The sequence below is a fragment of the Amblyomma mixtum genome, chromosome 2 (assembly GCF_055824585.1).
Source record: "Amblyomma mixtum isolate Tamu chromosome 2, ASM5582458v1, whole genome shotgun sequence".
Classification (NCBI taxonomy): Eukaryota; Metazoa; Arthropoda; class Arachnida; order Ixodida; family Ixodidae; genus Amblyomma; species Amblyomma mixtum.
The window spans coordinates 249,149,929-249,164,750 of NC_143013.1; the positions used below are offsets into that span (position 1 = coordinate 249,149,929).

At 50.1% G+C, this 14,822-nt stretch overlaps 1 protein-coding gene across 1 annotated transcript; it reads left to right on the top strand.

The window, feature by feature from the left end:
- The first annotated feature begins 12,632 nt into the window (after positions 1–12,632).
- Positions 12,633–13,873, top strand: LOC149363432 (uncharacterized). The gene is made up of 2 exons (XM_089568546.1): positions 12,633–12,641; positions 13,415–13,873. Exons 1-2 carry the CDS (start codon positions 12,633–12,635, stop codon positions 13,871–13,873), a joined length of 468 nt encoding a protein of 155 aa, XP_089424672.1.
- Positions 13,874–14,822: the final 949 nt, after the last annotated feature.

The following is a 14,822-nucleotide window of genomic DNA, read 5'->3' on the forward strand; positions in this document are numbered from 1 at the left end:
TACCCTTTTCTGTACACTCGGAGCACCTCGAATTTTTCAGGGGAGCATGCAAGTCCGCAGTGTCGGGTGTATGCGTTGACCGTGTCTGCTGCTCGCTGAAGAAGCTCTCGTTTTTCTCCTAAGGATCCCCTTGTCACCCAGATTGTGATATCATTTTCGTAGATGGCATGCCTGATTCCTTCAATTTCTTCGAGCGCCCTTGCTAAGCCAATCATTGCAATGTTAAAAAGCATAGGGGATAGCACAGAGCCTTGCGGTGTTCCTTTTTTGAGGGTGTTGAAGGTGTCAGTCCTGATGCCTCCTATTCCAATGGTACCGGTTCTGTTAGTAAGGGAGCCTTTCACATAGTTGAATATTTTCTGCTCGCAACCCAGTTTGCTGAGCCCCTCCAGCACAGCCCTGTGACTGACGTTGTCGAAGGCCGCTTTAAGATCGAGAGCGAGCAAGATGTTTTCTCCATATTTTGCGACGGTAGTAAGCACCTCCTCCTTTATCTGCAGGAGAACGTGTTGTGTTGATAGGCATTTTCGAAATCCAAATATAGTGTGCGGCATGAGTTCGTTGTCCTCAAGGTGGGCCTGCAGCCTGTGATGCACAACCGTCGACCCTTAAGCCGCGGTTGGTGCGTCCACCGAGATTTGCGAGACAGTTACAGCTCCATTTCCTTTCCTCAAAAACCACGATTTCTCGAAATTCGGACTTGGGATGCAATGACAATACAAAACTCAAAATTCAAGGTTGCGGTATTAAATTGCAAGAAAATTTAAAATTGTAGGTTCTACGCTATGAAGGCAAATAGGTATTGCTCCAAAGTATTCTTGCTTGTCTTTCATTTTACATCCTAAAACACTGTGTAATTTGAAGAAGTAACTTGCGTACATTGGCGGCACGCCACTGATAGGGTCCGGCAACATCCTAGCTAGGATTACACTCTGGTTTTTTAGTGTTTATTGCTGTGGTGATTGAGCCTATCTGCCAATTTTTCGAAGGCCTTACCCGTTTGGGTGAGGCCTACTGTGCTAATCAAAAGAAAGACCATGCAACCGCAAGAGACAACGTCGAACATACCACGTCTGAACCCTGGTCAGTGGTGAAGTTGCGAAGAAGCCGGAGGCGAGATTTTAAGGTGGTCGAAAGTATTCGGGAGCCCTACACTTAATAGAGGCTCAACGCACCTACGAATTAGTCCGCCTGAGTCGCACAGAAACAGGACAACGCCTACTGCGACAGCTACGTCTCAATCCACCCATTCCCACCCCAATAAGTCCTACACCTTACATGATTTCTCTGCGCACTCAGGATCACATATATCAGAAGCCCCTACCGCGCAATATGAGCGCTAGTCTCCATCAGGGTAGGCGGCAGGCACGAGCGAGCTATTACACGAAAACATACAGCAACCGCTCCGATGTCATTTATGTCGACGCGGCACAAAATTCGAAACCAGGATATTTCACGGCAGTCGCAGCCTATGAAGACGGCACAGTGGGGGCCGCCGCCACTATCCGGACTAATTCGCCTGCAGAAGCGAAAGGAGCCGCCATCACACTTGCTCTGGCCCACACCACCACTGACAAAAACGTAACCGAAATTTGCACAGATTCCCAGGCCGCGTACCGCCACTACCTAAAGGGCGTGGCGACGCCGTCAATCGTATTCTTGCCACAGTCACCTCTATCGACCGAACGGTTACTCTGTTGTGGGTCCCTGGGCATGCCTCGATCCCCGGTAATCAGCGCGTTCATGCGCTGGCCCGAGAACTCTCCTCCCGGACCCCGAATGATCAGGCATCCAACACAGCGAAAGAGGCCCCATCGGTCCTCTCTACATATCATAAAATCACAACATTCTATAAACTCAGCCGCATGACACTGCCACCACCCCACAGTACCTTGTCGCCTTCATCTAGCGCCACATGGCGACAATTACAGACAGGCTGTTTTATTTCCCCCCACCGTCTCATGCTTTCACCCACCTTTCCTCCTGATTGTACCACCTGTGGCGTGCCCAGATTCACACTTTTCCACTACCTTTGGGAAAATCCTTCCCCAAAGGCAGTACCCCTCATCCCCAATCCCACTGATTCTTCCTGGGAGGCTGCTTTACGGACCGCTCAACCCGACGGCCAGAAATTGCTGGTGGATCGGGCTTTACGTGAAGCACAAGACCGTGGACTCCTGGACCAGTAGGGGACCACCCTGGAAAGGAAAGGGAAAACTTTAGGTTGGTTTGGTTGTAGTAGTAGTAGTAAAAACATTTATTTATTTTTTTTTTCAAAAGGAAGAGTTAGGGAGTAGGGGGATGGGGATAGATAGATGTGGAGCTACAGTGGTCGGTCTTCCCTAGTCCAGGATACCGTTGGCCTCCGCCGCTGCCTTGGCCCTCGTCACCAGCATAAGCTGAGTGCTCGGGTCGGAGTCAGCCAGGAGGGCCTCCCACTGCTCTAGACTAGGGCTATTTACCTTTGGTAGTAAAGGGCTTTTTTCGCAGCCCCAGGTGGCGTGGTACGTTGTGGCGTAGCCCCCACACCACACGCACTCTTTCTCGTATCTGTTCGGCCACATTTTGTGATACATGGCTCTGCTTGGGTAGGTGTCTGTTTGTAGTCGTCTGAGCGTGGTGGCCTGCTCTCTGTCGAGGATATCCGCCGGAGCCGAGTACTTCTTGCGCGCTCCCAACAACGCCTTCATTGCCTCCCCGTAAGATTCTGGCGTGCTGAAGGGTTCCACCGGCAAACCCGCCCTCCGGTTCGTGAACCCTCGGACAACGGTGTCTGCCATGAGATTTCCCTCAACCCCAGTGTCAGGGACCCAAATGATGGTGTGTTGAATGTTTGTGTTGTTTGATCCATGTCTGTGTTGTTTTTGTTCGAAGAGGATACTCGCGGCTTTTCGGCCGATCCTTCCATCTCTGTACGCCCTTGCTGCAGCCTGAGAATCCGTGGCTATCCAGTAACTCAGTCCCTGCCGATTGGCTTCAGTCAAGGCTAGAACTATGGCGATCTCTTCCGCTGCTTGTGTTGTCCTTGTGCGCACTGATGCACCAGTAACTATATTCCCATTGGCGTTCACTACTGCTACCGCCCTAGCGTTTTCCTTCGTTCTGTACTTGGACGCGTCAACATACAGAACCATCTGTTTCTTCTTTAGGAACCTGTCCAACTCCAATGATCTCGCCGCCCGTCTTCCTTCGTGGTTCTTCGGGTCCATGTTTCTGGGCACTGGTTTAACCAAGAAAGTGCTCCTAATTTGGCTGTCAATGTCTGTCTTGTCTTCGCCCTCGTCTTCTGCCGGGTATCCTAGCTTGATCAGTAGTGCGCGGCCAGCGGCTGTTCTTTTAAGTCTTTCCATTTGAAATCTGAGCATGGTTTCGCTGTGCTCCTCATAGGTGCCGTACACCCCCATGTTCATCAGCTTCTCTGTCGAGGCGCAGGTCATGACGCCTAAGGCTTGCTTATACACCCTTCTGATGCATGTTTCCATTTTGTTCTTTTCCCCTTTGTTAGGTTGTAGGTACGGAAGCGCGTACGTCATCCTCGATATGATGAGCGCAGAAGTGATCCGTAACGCATCTCGCTCCTTCACCCCTTTTCTCTTGTTCGTAATCCGGCTTAACATCCTGCATATCTGTTTATGGGGTTTAACGTCCCAAAGCGACAAAGACGCCGTAGTGTAGGGCTCCGGAAATTTCGACCATCTGGGGTTCTTTTACGTGCACTGACATCGCACAGTACACGGGCCTCTAGAATTTCTCCTCCAAAGAAATTCAACCGCCGCGGCCGGGATCAAACCCGCGTCTTTCGGGTCAGCAGCCGAGCACCATAACCACTGAGCCACCGCGGAAAACTTTATTTTCACTAATGGTTTATCCTGCGGTTTGGGGGCATCTTCAGAGACGTCGTGGTTCTACCCCCAGGAGCCTTCTCTGTCGAAGTCGTCCGCCTCTAATCAATGGTCGGTTGCCCTCAGTCCAGGGCTCCGCTGGCCACTGCCGCCCGTTGAGCTCGCTGTACCAGACCTTGTTGGTCTTCACAGCGGTCGCTGGACAGCAGAGTCTCCCACTGCTCCGCACTCGGGTTTTGTATTTTGGGGACCACGTCTATGTTTTGGCAGGCCCATGAGATGTGGTATAGAGTAGGTTTTTCGTCGCACCAGGGACATTTGTCTGCGTATATCGTAGGGTGCATTTTGTTTAGTATATGAAGGTTTGGGAAAGAGCCTGTTTGTAATTGTCTCCAAGTGACAGCTTCCTCTCTGCTGGAAGATTTTTTTTGTGTAATAAAGTTTCTTCCAGCCTACGGCACCTCTTCCTCCTTTTTCTTATGTCGCGGTATTCTGAATTGAGACAAATATTGATTTTTATTTGAGGTCCACTGACCAAGGAAGGCAGTTATGCCCCTTTCCTTTCCTCAAAATCAACGGAGTCTACAACGTTTTCAGTAAATTGGTTTTTAAGGAAAGGAAAATGGCGCAGTATCTGTCTCACATATCTAGGCGGACACCTGAACCGCGCCGTAAGGGAAGGGAGGAAGGTGGAGTGAAAGAAGAAAGAGAGGAAGAGGTGCCGTAGTAGAGGTCTCCGGAATGACTCCCATGCTAATATTAATTTTATTTGTTTATTTTTCTATTTGTTTTCATTTTTCTGATTATAAAACAGTTCATTTATTACTATTATTTTTTTCATCCTCTCTTTCAGCCAATACAAAATTGAACCATTCCATATGTTGCATTCAAATTTGCACATAAAGCCGTCGTCCCATCTTCGATCTCCCAGCTAACAGGACCCCTTTCGTTGCGTCGTCCAATCTGTCAGCCTATACCCTATTGATACTCATTTTCCTCTAAAACTGCTAATCATTCCAACAGTTCACCGCCTGTGTCTTGGCCACTCCCCCGTAGTGGGTAAGTGCCATTCTACTTGAGGCCAACCAACCAACCAATTTCGACCACCTGGGGATCTTTAATGTACACTGACATCGCGCAGCACACAGGCGCCTTTAGCGTTTCGCCTCCATCGAAATGTGGCCGCCGCGGTCGGGTTCAAACCCGAATACTCCGACTCGGTAGACGAGCGCCTTAACCACTGAGCCACCGCGGCGGGTAGCCTATTGGTCCAGTGCCGCATTTCTTCCACAATCGTCACCATGATATTTGGCACCTACAGGTACCAGTGTAGTGCATTCGCACTAAAACTGACAGACGATTGGTTTATTATTTATTGGGGTTTAATGTCCCAAAGCAACTCAGGCTATGAGAGACGCCGTAGTGAAGGGCTCCGGAAATTTCGACCACCTGGGGGTCTTCAACGTGCACTGACATCGCAGAGTATGCGGGCCTCTAGAATTTCAATGCGATTCATGCGGAGCCGACGAGCACTAACAACTGAAGCTTTCGATCGATTGGAGAATTCATTTATTTCCTTGTAGTTAAGATCAGGGGTGGCTTCGGTTTTGATTTTTGGTTTTTTCTTGAGGAAAAGAAATGGCGCAGTATCCATCTCACATATATCGGCGGACACCTGAACCGCGCCGTAAGGGAAGGGATGAAGGTAGGAGTTAAAGAAGAAAGAGAGAAGGACGTGCCGTAGTGTAGGTCTCCGGAAACAATTTCGACCACCTGGGGATCTTTAACGTGCACTGGCATCGCACAGTACACAGGCGCCTCTTGCGTTTCGCCTCCATCGAAACGCGGCCGCCGCGTTCGGGTTCGAACCCGGGTACCCGGGTTCGAAAGGCGTCCACGAAGCAAATAAGAGAGGCTAGTTCCCAGTCTAACTTGCAGTTCTCAAACCAATTAAAAACCGGTAAGAACAAAACGACAAGGTCCCACACAAAAATGTGTTGGTACCGGGGCACACGGGGGTGGCAGGGAACCAAGAGGCCGACAGGACAGCTCGAGGATACATTATTTTCCGAGCATCCGACGAGACCGTGGAACTCGCGCCAATACCCAGGGAATACTCGGCCATACTACAAAACTATAGAGGCAGCAGAATGTGATATCCCCCACCGCACAAATCTCTCAGCAGAGAGGAAGCTGTCACTTGAAGACAATTACAAACAGGCTCTTTCCCAAACCTACATATACTAAACAAAATGCACCCTACGATATACGCGGACAAATGTCCCTGGTGCGACGAAAAACCTACTCTATACCACATCACATGGGCCTGCCAAAACATAGACGTGGTCCCCAAAACACAAAACCCGAGTGGGGAGCAGTGGGAGACTCTGCTGTCCAGCGAACGCTGTGAAGACCAACAAGGTCTGGTACAGCGAGCTCAACGGGCGGCAGTGGCCAGCGGAGCCCTAGACTGAGGGCAACCGACCACTGATTAGCGGCGGACGACTTCGACAGAGAAGGCTCCTGGGGGTAGAACCAAGACGTCTCTGAAGCTGCCGCCAAACCGCAGGGAAGGGAAGGGAAAACTTTATTGACACTAATGGTTTTTCCCACCATAGAATGTTCCCACCACGAGCCGCTGGCGGAGAGCGAGGACCGCGCCGAAACCTCCGTACACGACAAGTTCTCTAAAGATTTGTCCGGCTGTACAGCTGACCAAATCTTTAGCTGGCGTGCGCGACGGCCGCATTTTTTGCGCTGCTGCGTTTTGTGACGAAGCAAACTTGGGGAAAGCTCAATATTAGGCACTGGTTTATTGAGCCTCTGCTTAAATTTGATACCTTAGCAAGTTCACGCCGTCATAAGCTGCACGGAAAACGCGGCCGTCGCGTACGCCAGCTAAAGATTTGGCCGACCGTTCTTCATCGGTTTCATCAACTCGACAAGCACGCTTTCGCGACTTAACTCTAGCCAAAGCTGTTTCGTGACGCTCTCTGTCGTAAGGATCGCTAGAAGCAGCCCTGCGCCTCGAATGTTCACTCGAAGAACTAGCACCGGTGACCGGATGTCTGTGCAGTGTCTAGGTTGAGAGCGCTGGCCTTTATTCAGCAAGGCCGAATCACGTGGTTAGTCACGTGAGACAACTCGCGACAGCGAGTGGTCGACGCGGCTGTCGGTGCTGCGGTGGAACGAGAGTTAACAGCTGCAACAAGTCACGTGGCATGACGTCACAGCCACACCTTCAGCTAGCCTTCAGTTAGAGGTGAAATCCAAGCGTCAGTTGACCTTCAGCTTTTGATGCGAGAAGTGGAGCTTTCCACACTAAACATTCATGGGCGATCGACGGGATTGATGCGAAGGGGAAGACTTTAGCAAGTGAACTCCCATTTCGTGAGCGCACTGACTCCTGGCGGCCTCTTTGCACGGTTATGCAAATCAGCGCATGCACCAGGGATTTGTGGCGCCATCTGTGCGCAGCGGCGCCGACTACTGCCACAACGCGAGAGGCAGGCAGTTTAACACGCAGGGAGGAAGGTTGCTGGCCATGTGCTCCAATTCTTTGAAATCATTTCGGATATTCTCAAATTTGTTGAAATGAGATAGGCAGGCTTCAAACTGGACACGCGTTCGAACTTGTGCCGCCGCGCGGAAGTGGCCACGCTCGCTCGCGTTTGGATTGTATCGTGCACGGATCTAAGTTGAGGAAGACGACGACGCCCAAAGCACAGCGCGAGAAGCTGGTAGTTTTAACACTCGCGGATAAAGGCTGCGACGATGGCCGATTGGTCTAAAGCAGCGGCAAGCGAACCTGATATATTCGAGTCGCCGCTCGTTCGAATTCCGCTCGAGGCCGTAAGTGTGGTTTCTTTTCTGCTTCACGCTCTATGCGACAAACCTCGGACGCCGCAGAGTAATCTTTCTCTTAACCGTTCTAATGCTAACGCCTTAATAATAACAAGTAGGACGTCGCTCGCAATGGCAACATAAAAAGTTCGGAGTGTTCTCAGAGGATGAAACATGTCGTTCACCTCGTTTAGTGCTGTTCCATCCGCAATGAACGGTTCCCATCTTGTTCAGCTTTCGATCCTTCTTCATTGTACAGGTAGTTTGTGTGACAGAAGCCAGGCCTAGAACAGCAGAACTGTCAGTTTCTTGCCGAAAACACATGAATGAGTTAGTCAAAGCTTGGCTAACGAAATGGTTTATAACTAAATAATGGATACTACGAAGGAATGGTTATTCGCCGCGGAAGTCTCGAGATTGGCTCGAGCCATTGGAGTTCTTCCGCTCTCCAACCCGCTTGCATCAAGCTGCGCTTTCCAGGTACCGAGTGTGCAGTACAGTTTTTGTTTTCCCGGCGTAATCGTATGGTTTGTCTGTTTAGCAGAGTGTTTTGTGCGCTTGACGATATCGCTGTTCTGCTCGTTTCTCAAATCCAAGATTAGTTTCACACACTCTAACAACCTCAAACAACTTTTTAACGACCTCAAGAAAATACGCAAGAAAGCAAGGGTGTGTGTGGTGTTTTCTGCGCCAGAGAAACTTTCAAACTTGTGCAGGAAGGTGAATTCCACCGATGTTGCAAACAATGACTGCACTTTAAGACACCGGAGACTATGTATAGTGCGCAAAAATTGTGGTTTATTCAAGACCATTGCCCTGTGACCGAGCCTACATCGGCCAGGCAGATGTCTAAACGAGAGGTTGATGGAACATAATAAAAGTGTCATCGGGGCATCTCGCCATCTCGGCATACACTGCCGTGACTGCTAACAGTGTAAAGAACGTGGTCCCTTCATCGAAAGAACCACGGTAGTTCACAAATACATGAACAAAGTGGCGAGGGAGATAGCGCAGGCTTGTGAAATCACTGAGAGAGTGGACAATTGTGTCAGCACGCCATCGGTGTTTTTGATTGAAAAAGAGCGCCAATTGTTAGAAGCAGCGCTTTGTGGTGTTTCCTTACTTGTCCGTGTTTGCCTTTGCTCTGTGTAATTGTAAGCATGATTTACCAACACGCCCAGCAAGTGGTGTAAACCGAGATTAGTGACAGATGCGGAAAATGAAAATGCAAGACGATTTCCGTTGACCAGAGGACGCCCGTCATTACCGCAGTTGCACGGGCGCACAGAAGCGTCAGTCAGTGAAGGACATTGACATAGCTGTGCGCACGCCGTCTGGAATTCTCGGCAACGGAAAAGCAATCACTAGCCCCGTCACCCGAGATTCGGAAAAAAAAAAACAGCTGAGAAGAAGCTGAAATTCAGTGTTTTAAAATCTTTTGAGAGCAATTTTCGCGTGGGTTTTCGTTAGCCTACCGTCAGTCTTACCCATTCTTCAAAAGGCACTGCTGTAACGCAGCGGAATTTTTTGCCAGAGTGCTTGTACGTCATGCGGGGAAGCCAACCAAAGCGGATACTCGCGCCAAAATTGCCGCTGTGTACCTCCTTTTCACAGCAGCCTTAACTGGTGCTCGGCTGCTGACCCGAAAGACGCTGGTTCGATCCCGGCCGCGGCGGTTGAATTTCTTTGGAGGAGAAGTTCTAGAGGCCCGTGTACTGTGCGATGTCAGTGCACGTTAAGGAACCCCAGGTGGTCGAAATTTCCGGAGCCCTCCACTACAGCGTCTCTCATAGCCTTAGTCGCTTTGGGACGTTAAACACCATAAACCAAACCTAAACCAAACGGCAGCCTTAACCGACTTCAGTGCCTGGAAAATGAGGCTACAATTCTGCATAGGTACCTGTCTGTCATCTACGACAGTATTCCTCCGAGGCCCATTTTCAAAAACATGAGGGTACCCTCAGCGCCACTTTAATGAAATGACGCGATAGCGTAATGGGTTAATTCTCATACATGCGGAATTGGTAATTCTCTACTTTACATTCATGAATCCCTGGAAGTCCTCATATACCTCTCCTGGCGCAGTGGTGCAGCGGTTAAGCGATGCACCACTGCACTACGATGGCATGTGCTGCCACCGGTGCTCCTTGTGCGACCCAGGTTTCTCTTCCCGACCAATCATTAATTGAACTGCAACCTGCCACGGTGGGCAGTTGGCTCACTATCCGTGGGCAGGTTGTGATGACGTCACAAGGTCACGTGACCTAGGTGGCCCACCTGCCTCCGAGGTTGCTTCTCTAAGAATTTTTCGTGGATTTTTCGCTCACGGTCAACGTCGACGCCCACTACGCCGACAGCGACATCGGATTTTCGGCGACACGAACTCCTTTAATGCTTTCGCGTTAAGACAATGCTGTCAATGCGGGCCACGGAAGAAACTAGCGCACGCTCATGTTGGCGAGAAAGAAATTAAGGTTGGTTTTCGAGGAGAGAAAATGCAGCAGCGGACACTGAACCGCGCAGTGTGAGAAGGAATACAGGACAGAGAAAAAGAAGAAAGAAAGAAACAAACAAACTGCACATGGGTGCCCTAACCACTTAGCCCAGCGAGTCGGGCCGCCATAATGACCGCACACAGTTAAATCTGCTAAGCCGATGCGACGATCAACGCTGGCTCTCATTGTCATTGGCGTTTATATCCATAGCGACACTCTGATCCCACTGCTCGCTAGATTTTTCCTCGTTTCAGCGCTTAAAGCAAGCACACAGTCCGTGTTAATGTGGACGATTCAGCATTGTAACGCGCATGGTCCGGTGTTCATGAGAAACGGTATCAAATGAGCCTGGTGAGCGCGTAGCCGTCAGTCGCCGGACCGACTGTGGAATCGGCTGAAGCGTTGTGACGATGCTTTTGGGGCATTTCCCCTTCTCATGACAACGCAGAAAAATGCGCATTGGTGAGCACGTTACCCGCCGCACTGGTTCAGTGGTCACGACGCTCGGCTACCGAGGAGCCGGAGTACTCGGGTCCAAACCCGACCGTGGCGGTCGCGTTTCGATGGAGGCTAGAAGCAAAAGGCGACCATGCACTGTGCGATGTCAGTTCACGTTTAAGGTCCCTATGTGGTCAAATTATTCAGGAGCTTTCCGTTACGGTGCCTCGTTCTCTGTTTCTTCTTTTACTCCCACCTTCCTCCCTTACCTCATGGCTCAGTTGAGGTATCCACCGAAAAGTGATACAGTTACTATGCCTTTCTTGTCCTCAAAAGAAAAAAATAATAAACAATTAACACGGTCGCCTGCTGAGCCCGAGGACGTGGATTCAGTCCTGGCCGCAGCGGATGCGCTTCAGTGAAGGCGGGACGCGAAAGACGCAAGCGTTTCGCGATGTCAGTGGATCCTAAAGATCCCCAGTTTAGGCAGTAGTGAGATTTCAGCGTATCTAAATCACGAAATAAGGCCCTACAGACTATGGGCGGTTTATTACCATCCCAAACGGCCTTCGCTGTAGTCAACGAAAAGTTTTCAGATAGACCTTTCTGCATTTCTAACCAAGGGCCAAATGCGGACGCTTTACAAACGACCAGCACCCTTCAACGGAAGCGCCTCGTAACACCTGTCCTGCAACCCTGCTTCTCATGCATGCAAGCGCAGGCGCCATGGATCAAAAAAAGAGTTTTAGGAGCCGCGCACTGCACGCAGTTGTCTCTGTTTTCTCTCTAAGCACGCGACCCCTAAGCACGGCGACACGGCCACTAAAGTGGCTCTTCAGAGCAAGGCGCAGCCGACATCACGTCGTCCTTGACTTCCGTCGGTGACCCCAAGACAGCTGGTTCAACCGACACGTGGAGCCGAGGCAGCAAGCACCGCGGACCAGAGGGGCAGTTGACCCCCGTGGGACGCGACGCAGTGACAGCCCGTGACACCCAAGCGAAAAGCAGAAATACACAGGGCACATAGATGAACTCTGAAGGCGACAAGCGCCGGTCGAAAGTGGTGCCTTTATGGACAGAAAAAAAAACCTCTACGCAGGGTCAGTGTAGTAAAAGCCAGAGTGGAAGTATCGTGCGACCGAAAAAAGAAAGGGGAGGCGAAGGGAGGTGGGGGCAAAGGCTTGAATACAAACGCAGTTATCAGCAAGCCAATAGGCTACACGTGGGAAAGGGCGATAAACAAGTAGAAGGTAGGATACTGCTTCTAAACTTTTTCTTGTTCGATGTGCCGCTGCCTTTACTGTCTTTATAGCCAGCGAATAAAATCAAGCACTTACTGTGAGATTAGGAACTGCGTCTCGAAAATGCAGACAAGCAGCACTATGCCCCCCAACCGTAAACATAGAAGAACCGGCGTGCAGCGGCGGCGTATAAAAAATGAAGAGGCTTAGAGTGGGGCGGTTTCTAAATATAGATGCCCCATTTTTATCCTGCCCCACCGTCGTAACCCTTTCACCCCGTTCCCGTCGATGTCTATCGCCCTCCCGCTGTTCGCCTCCTGTTTACTAATTTATTTACCCGAACCCAGCCAAAACAGAGCGCAGCACATTCCGCTTGGTACGTGACCCTCAAGTTCCGAACGAAGTTTGTGTCCCTGCAGTCGCTCCCTCGCTCTCTGAATATATGCACCCACATAGTATACGCGCAATTATTTATCCATACTACTGTTAAAACAGCTAAAAGAAAAGAGTGAAACGCCAGCTGCCAATAGCGGACAGTGCAACGCGAAAGGAAGAATGATAGCACTGCAAGACATTTTATGCTGGTTTTATAGGAATGGATCACGTGTGGAGAAAGGCCGGCCCTGATTGGAGGGCCTCGCGCACGGGAACCACGGCTCTGAAGATGCCCCGTCTTTCCGGTTCAGCGTCTGATCTGGTATATAAGAGGGTCTGACCGGCCATACAGATCACCCACAGTTCCGATCCGAGATCAGCTGTACGACCTTTTCATCATGTCTGGAGTAAGTATGCCAGCGTCTTTCTTGGTTTATACCCGGTGGCCGGGTTAAGATTTTGTCGTCAATACCCCCTGCACGCCTCTGTACTAAAATTGTAATTTCTTCAAGTTCGATGTAATGCTTACCCGGTAGCAAATCGACCAGGGTATTGCGTAGCCGTCTTATAATCATTCACCGAACATGGACAGCTACTTAGGTTCTTAGCTGGGAAGTCGTACCTTTAGAGAAGTCGGTGTAATTTCTGCGACCACTAGTGTTGAACACAATTGGGGCCCAAAATTTAACTCTGAGCCCACATGACACTCATTGGAATGTCTTTCAAAAGTTTTTAGGTGCTACGAACGAAACAGAGACGAAAATGAAGAAATCATCCGAATGCAAATCTGAGAAGCGTTTCAAAGAGATGCTATCAAGCAAAGCGAAAAACCGACTGTCTCTGCGTTCTGTACCGCACAATGGCTCCGACAGCCTGATCAGGAACCATCCAACAGTCTTCTGAATGTTTGAGCGCCTTCGTCCTCAGCGAAATAAGATGGCATCATCAGGACGATGCATGCTTAATTATGCTAGTATTCCAACTTCTTGGCGCTGTAACTGCCACACTGATGCCATTCGCAATCCACAGATGCGCGAAATGGGAGTACGCCAAAAAAAGAAGATGGCCACAATCTGAAAATTTCACCCTCGGTGTATAGGTTGAAGCCAAACATCTCTAAATTATACTAGACATTTCAAAGTGTTGAAATCCCCTGACCTAATTACATTTTTCTTTCCAGCTTCGTGCTTGCCTTCTCCTGGCTCTGGCCTGCGCCGCCTACGGTGGCTATGTGTCTCCCTATGTCGGCCTAGGCTACGGCTACTACGGCCACTACCCGTATGCTCCATACACCGGATACGGTGTGTACCGGGCGCCCGTGTACCACACCGTGCACACACCCGTCAAGTACGTGGTGCCCACTCCGACCGTTGAGGCCAAGGTGACCGACACTTACGAGACCCACCCCGCCGTGCCGGTGTCCGTGTCCAAGGTGGCCGGCAGCTACGTCGCCCCTACTGTCGTGCACGCCGTCCCCACTGCCACCAAGGTGGTGTCCACCGCATACACCCCAACCGTGGCCCACGTCCCCACCTACTACGGCTACGGAGTGTCCCCGTACGGCCTGAGCTACGGCTACGGAGTCGGCGGCTACCACTACGTCCCAGTCCTCAAGAAGTGTGAGTTTACCCTGTCGTGAGCATCACTATCGCGTAGAGTTTTCACGTAGATACAACCCAAATTGGATCTTGCTTCGTCTGTAGTCCTTTAAAAGTTATGAAATTGAAATGTACTGATCTAACGTAATGGAAACCGCCACAAAAAATTACGTATCCCGCTTCCCTATAGTAGCGTTCGTATGTCTGCGCTCTAGTTCCTGAGGCTCTTAGAGGGCCGTCATTAAAGAGGTCAAATGGCTTTTACAAATTCGTTAACGAAAGCCAAATATATTAACTTCACAAGCCACACGATGAAAATTACAAACAGGATAAGCATACACCCACCGTACAAGAGTGGAAGCTTACTAGCTACCTTAATGCAGCAGTTAGCAAATAACAAGCCAGACCTGCTAACATTTGGTCTCATTTTTAGATGTCATGTCGAGTGGTGTCGCAGCCAACTAGCAACAACTGCGGTACCAAATTCTTAAGAAAGTATTGTTATGGTTGCTTCACTGCTGAATCAGTTGCAAACGAACACAGTGCGCCACAGCGTCGATGCATTTCAAGAGATGCAGCTTCCTACCGCTGCGAGTGTTTCTTGCTTTGATTCAAGGCTTCGTCTTATTCGGGAATATCTCGTTTTTTCTTCGATTCCAGAAATCTTGAGACGAACCGAGGCCATCACGCATCCTGACCAAGCACACCACGACCACGGCCACGCCATTCGAAAGCAGCATCGATCCGCACGGCATTTCCACCCTCCCCTTCGTTCATTCGCCCGTCAAGAGTCAACCCACCAACCATCGAACCTTACTTTTTTTTCTATTCAGAATTTTAAAGTCGAAGCAATAAAAACAACACGTCGTTAGCAAACGCACTTTTGTCTCCAGTCGCTTTTCATTTCGATGAAACCGTGGATTCACTACGACTCTCGGCAGTGCAAGGCGCTTCCGAAGCATGTACGCGCACATCTGCCGTCTCTAGAGC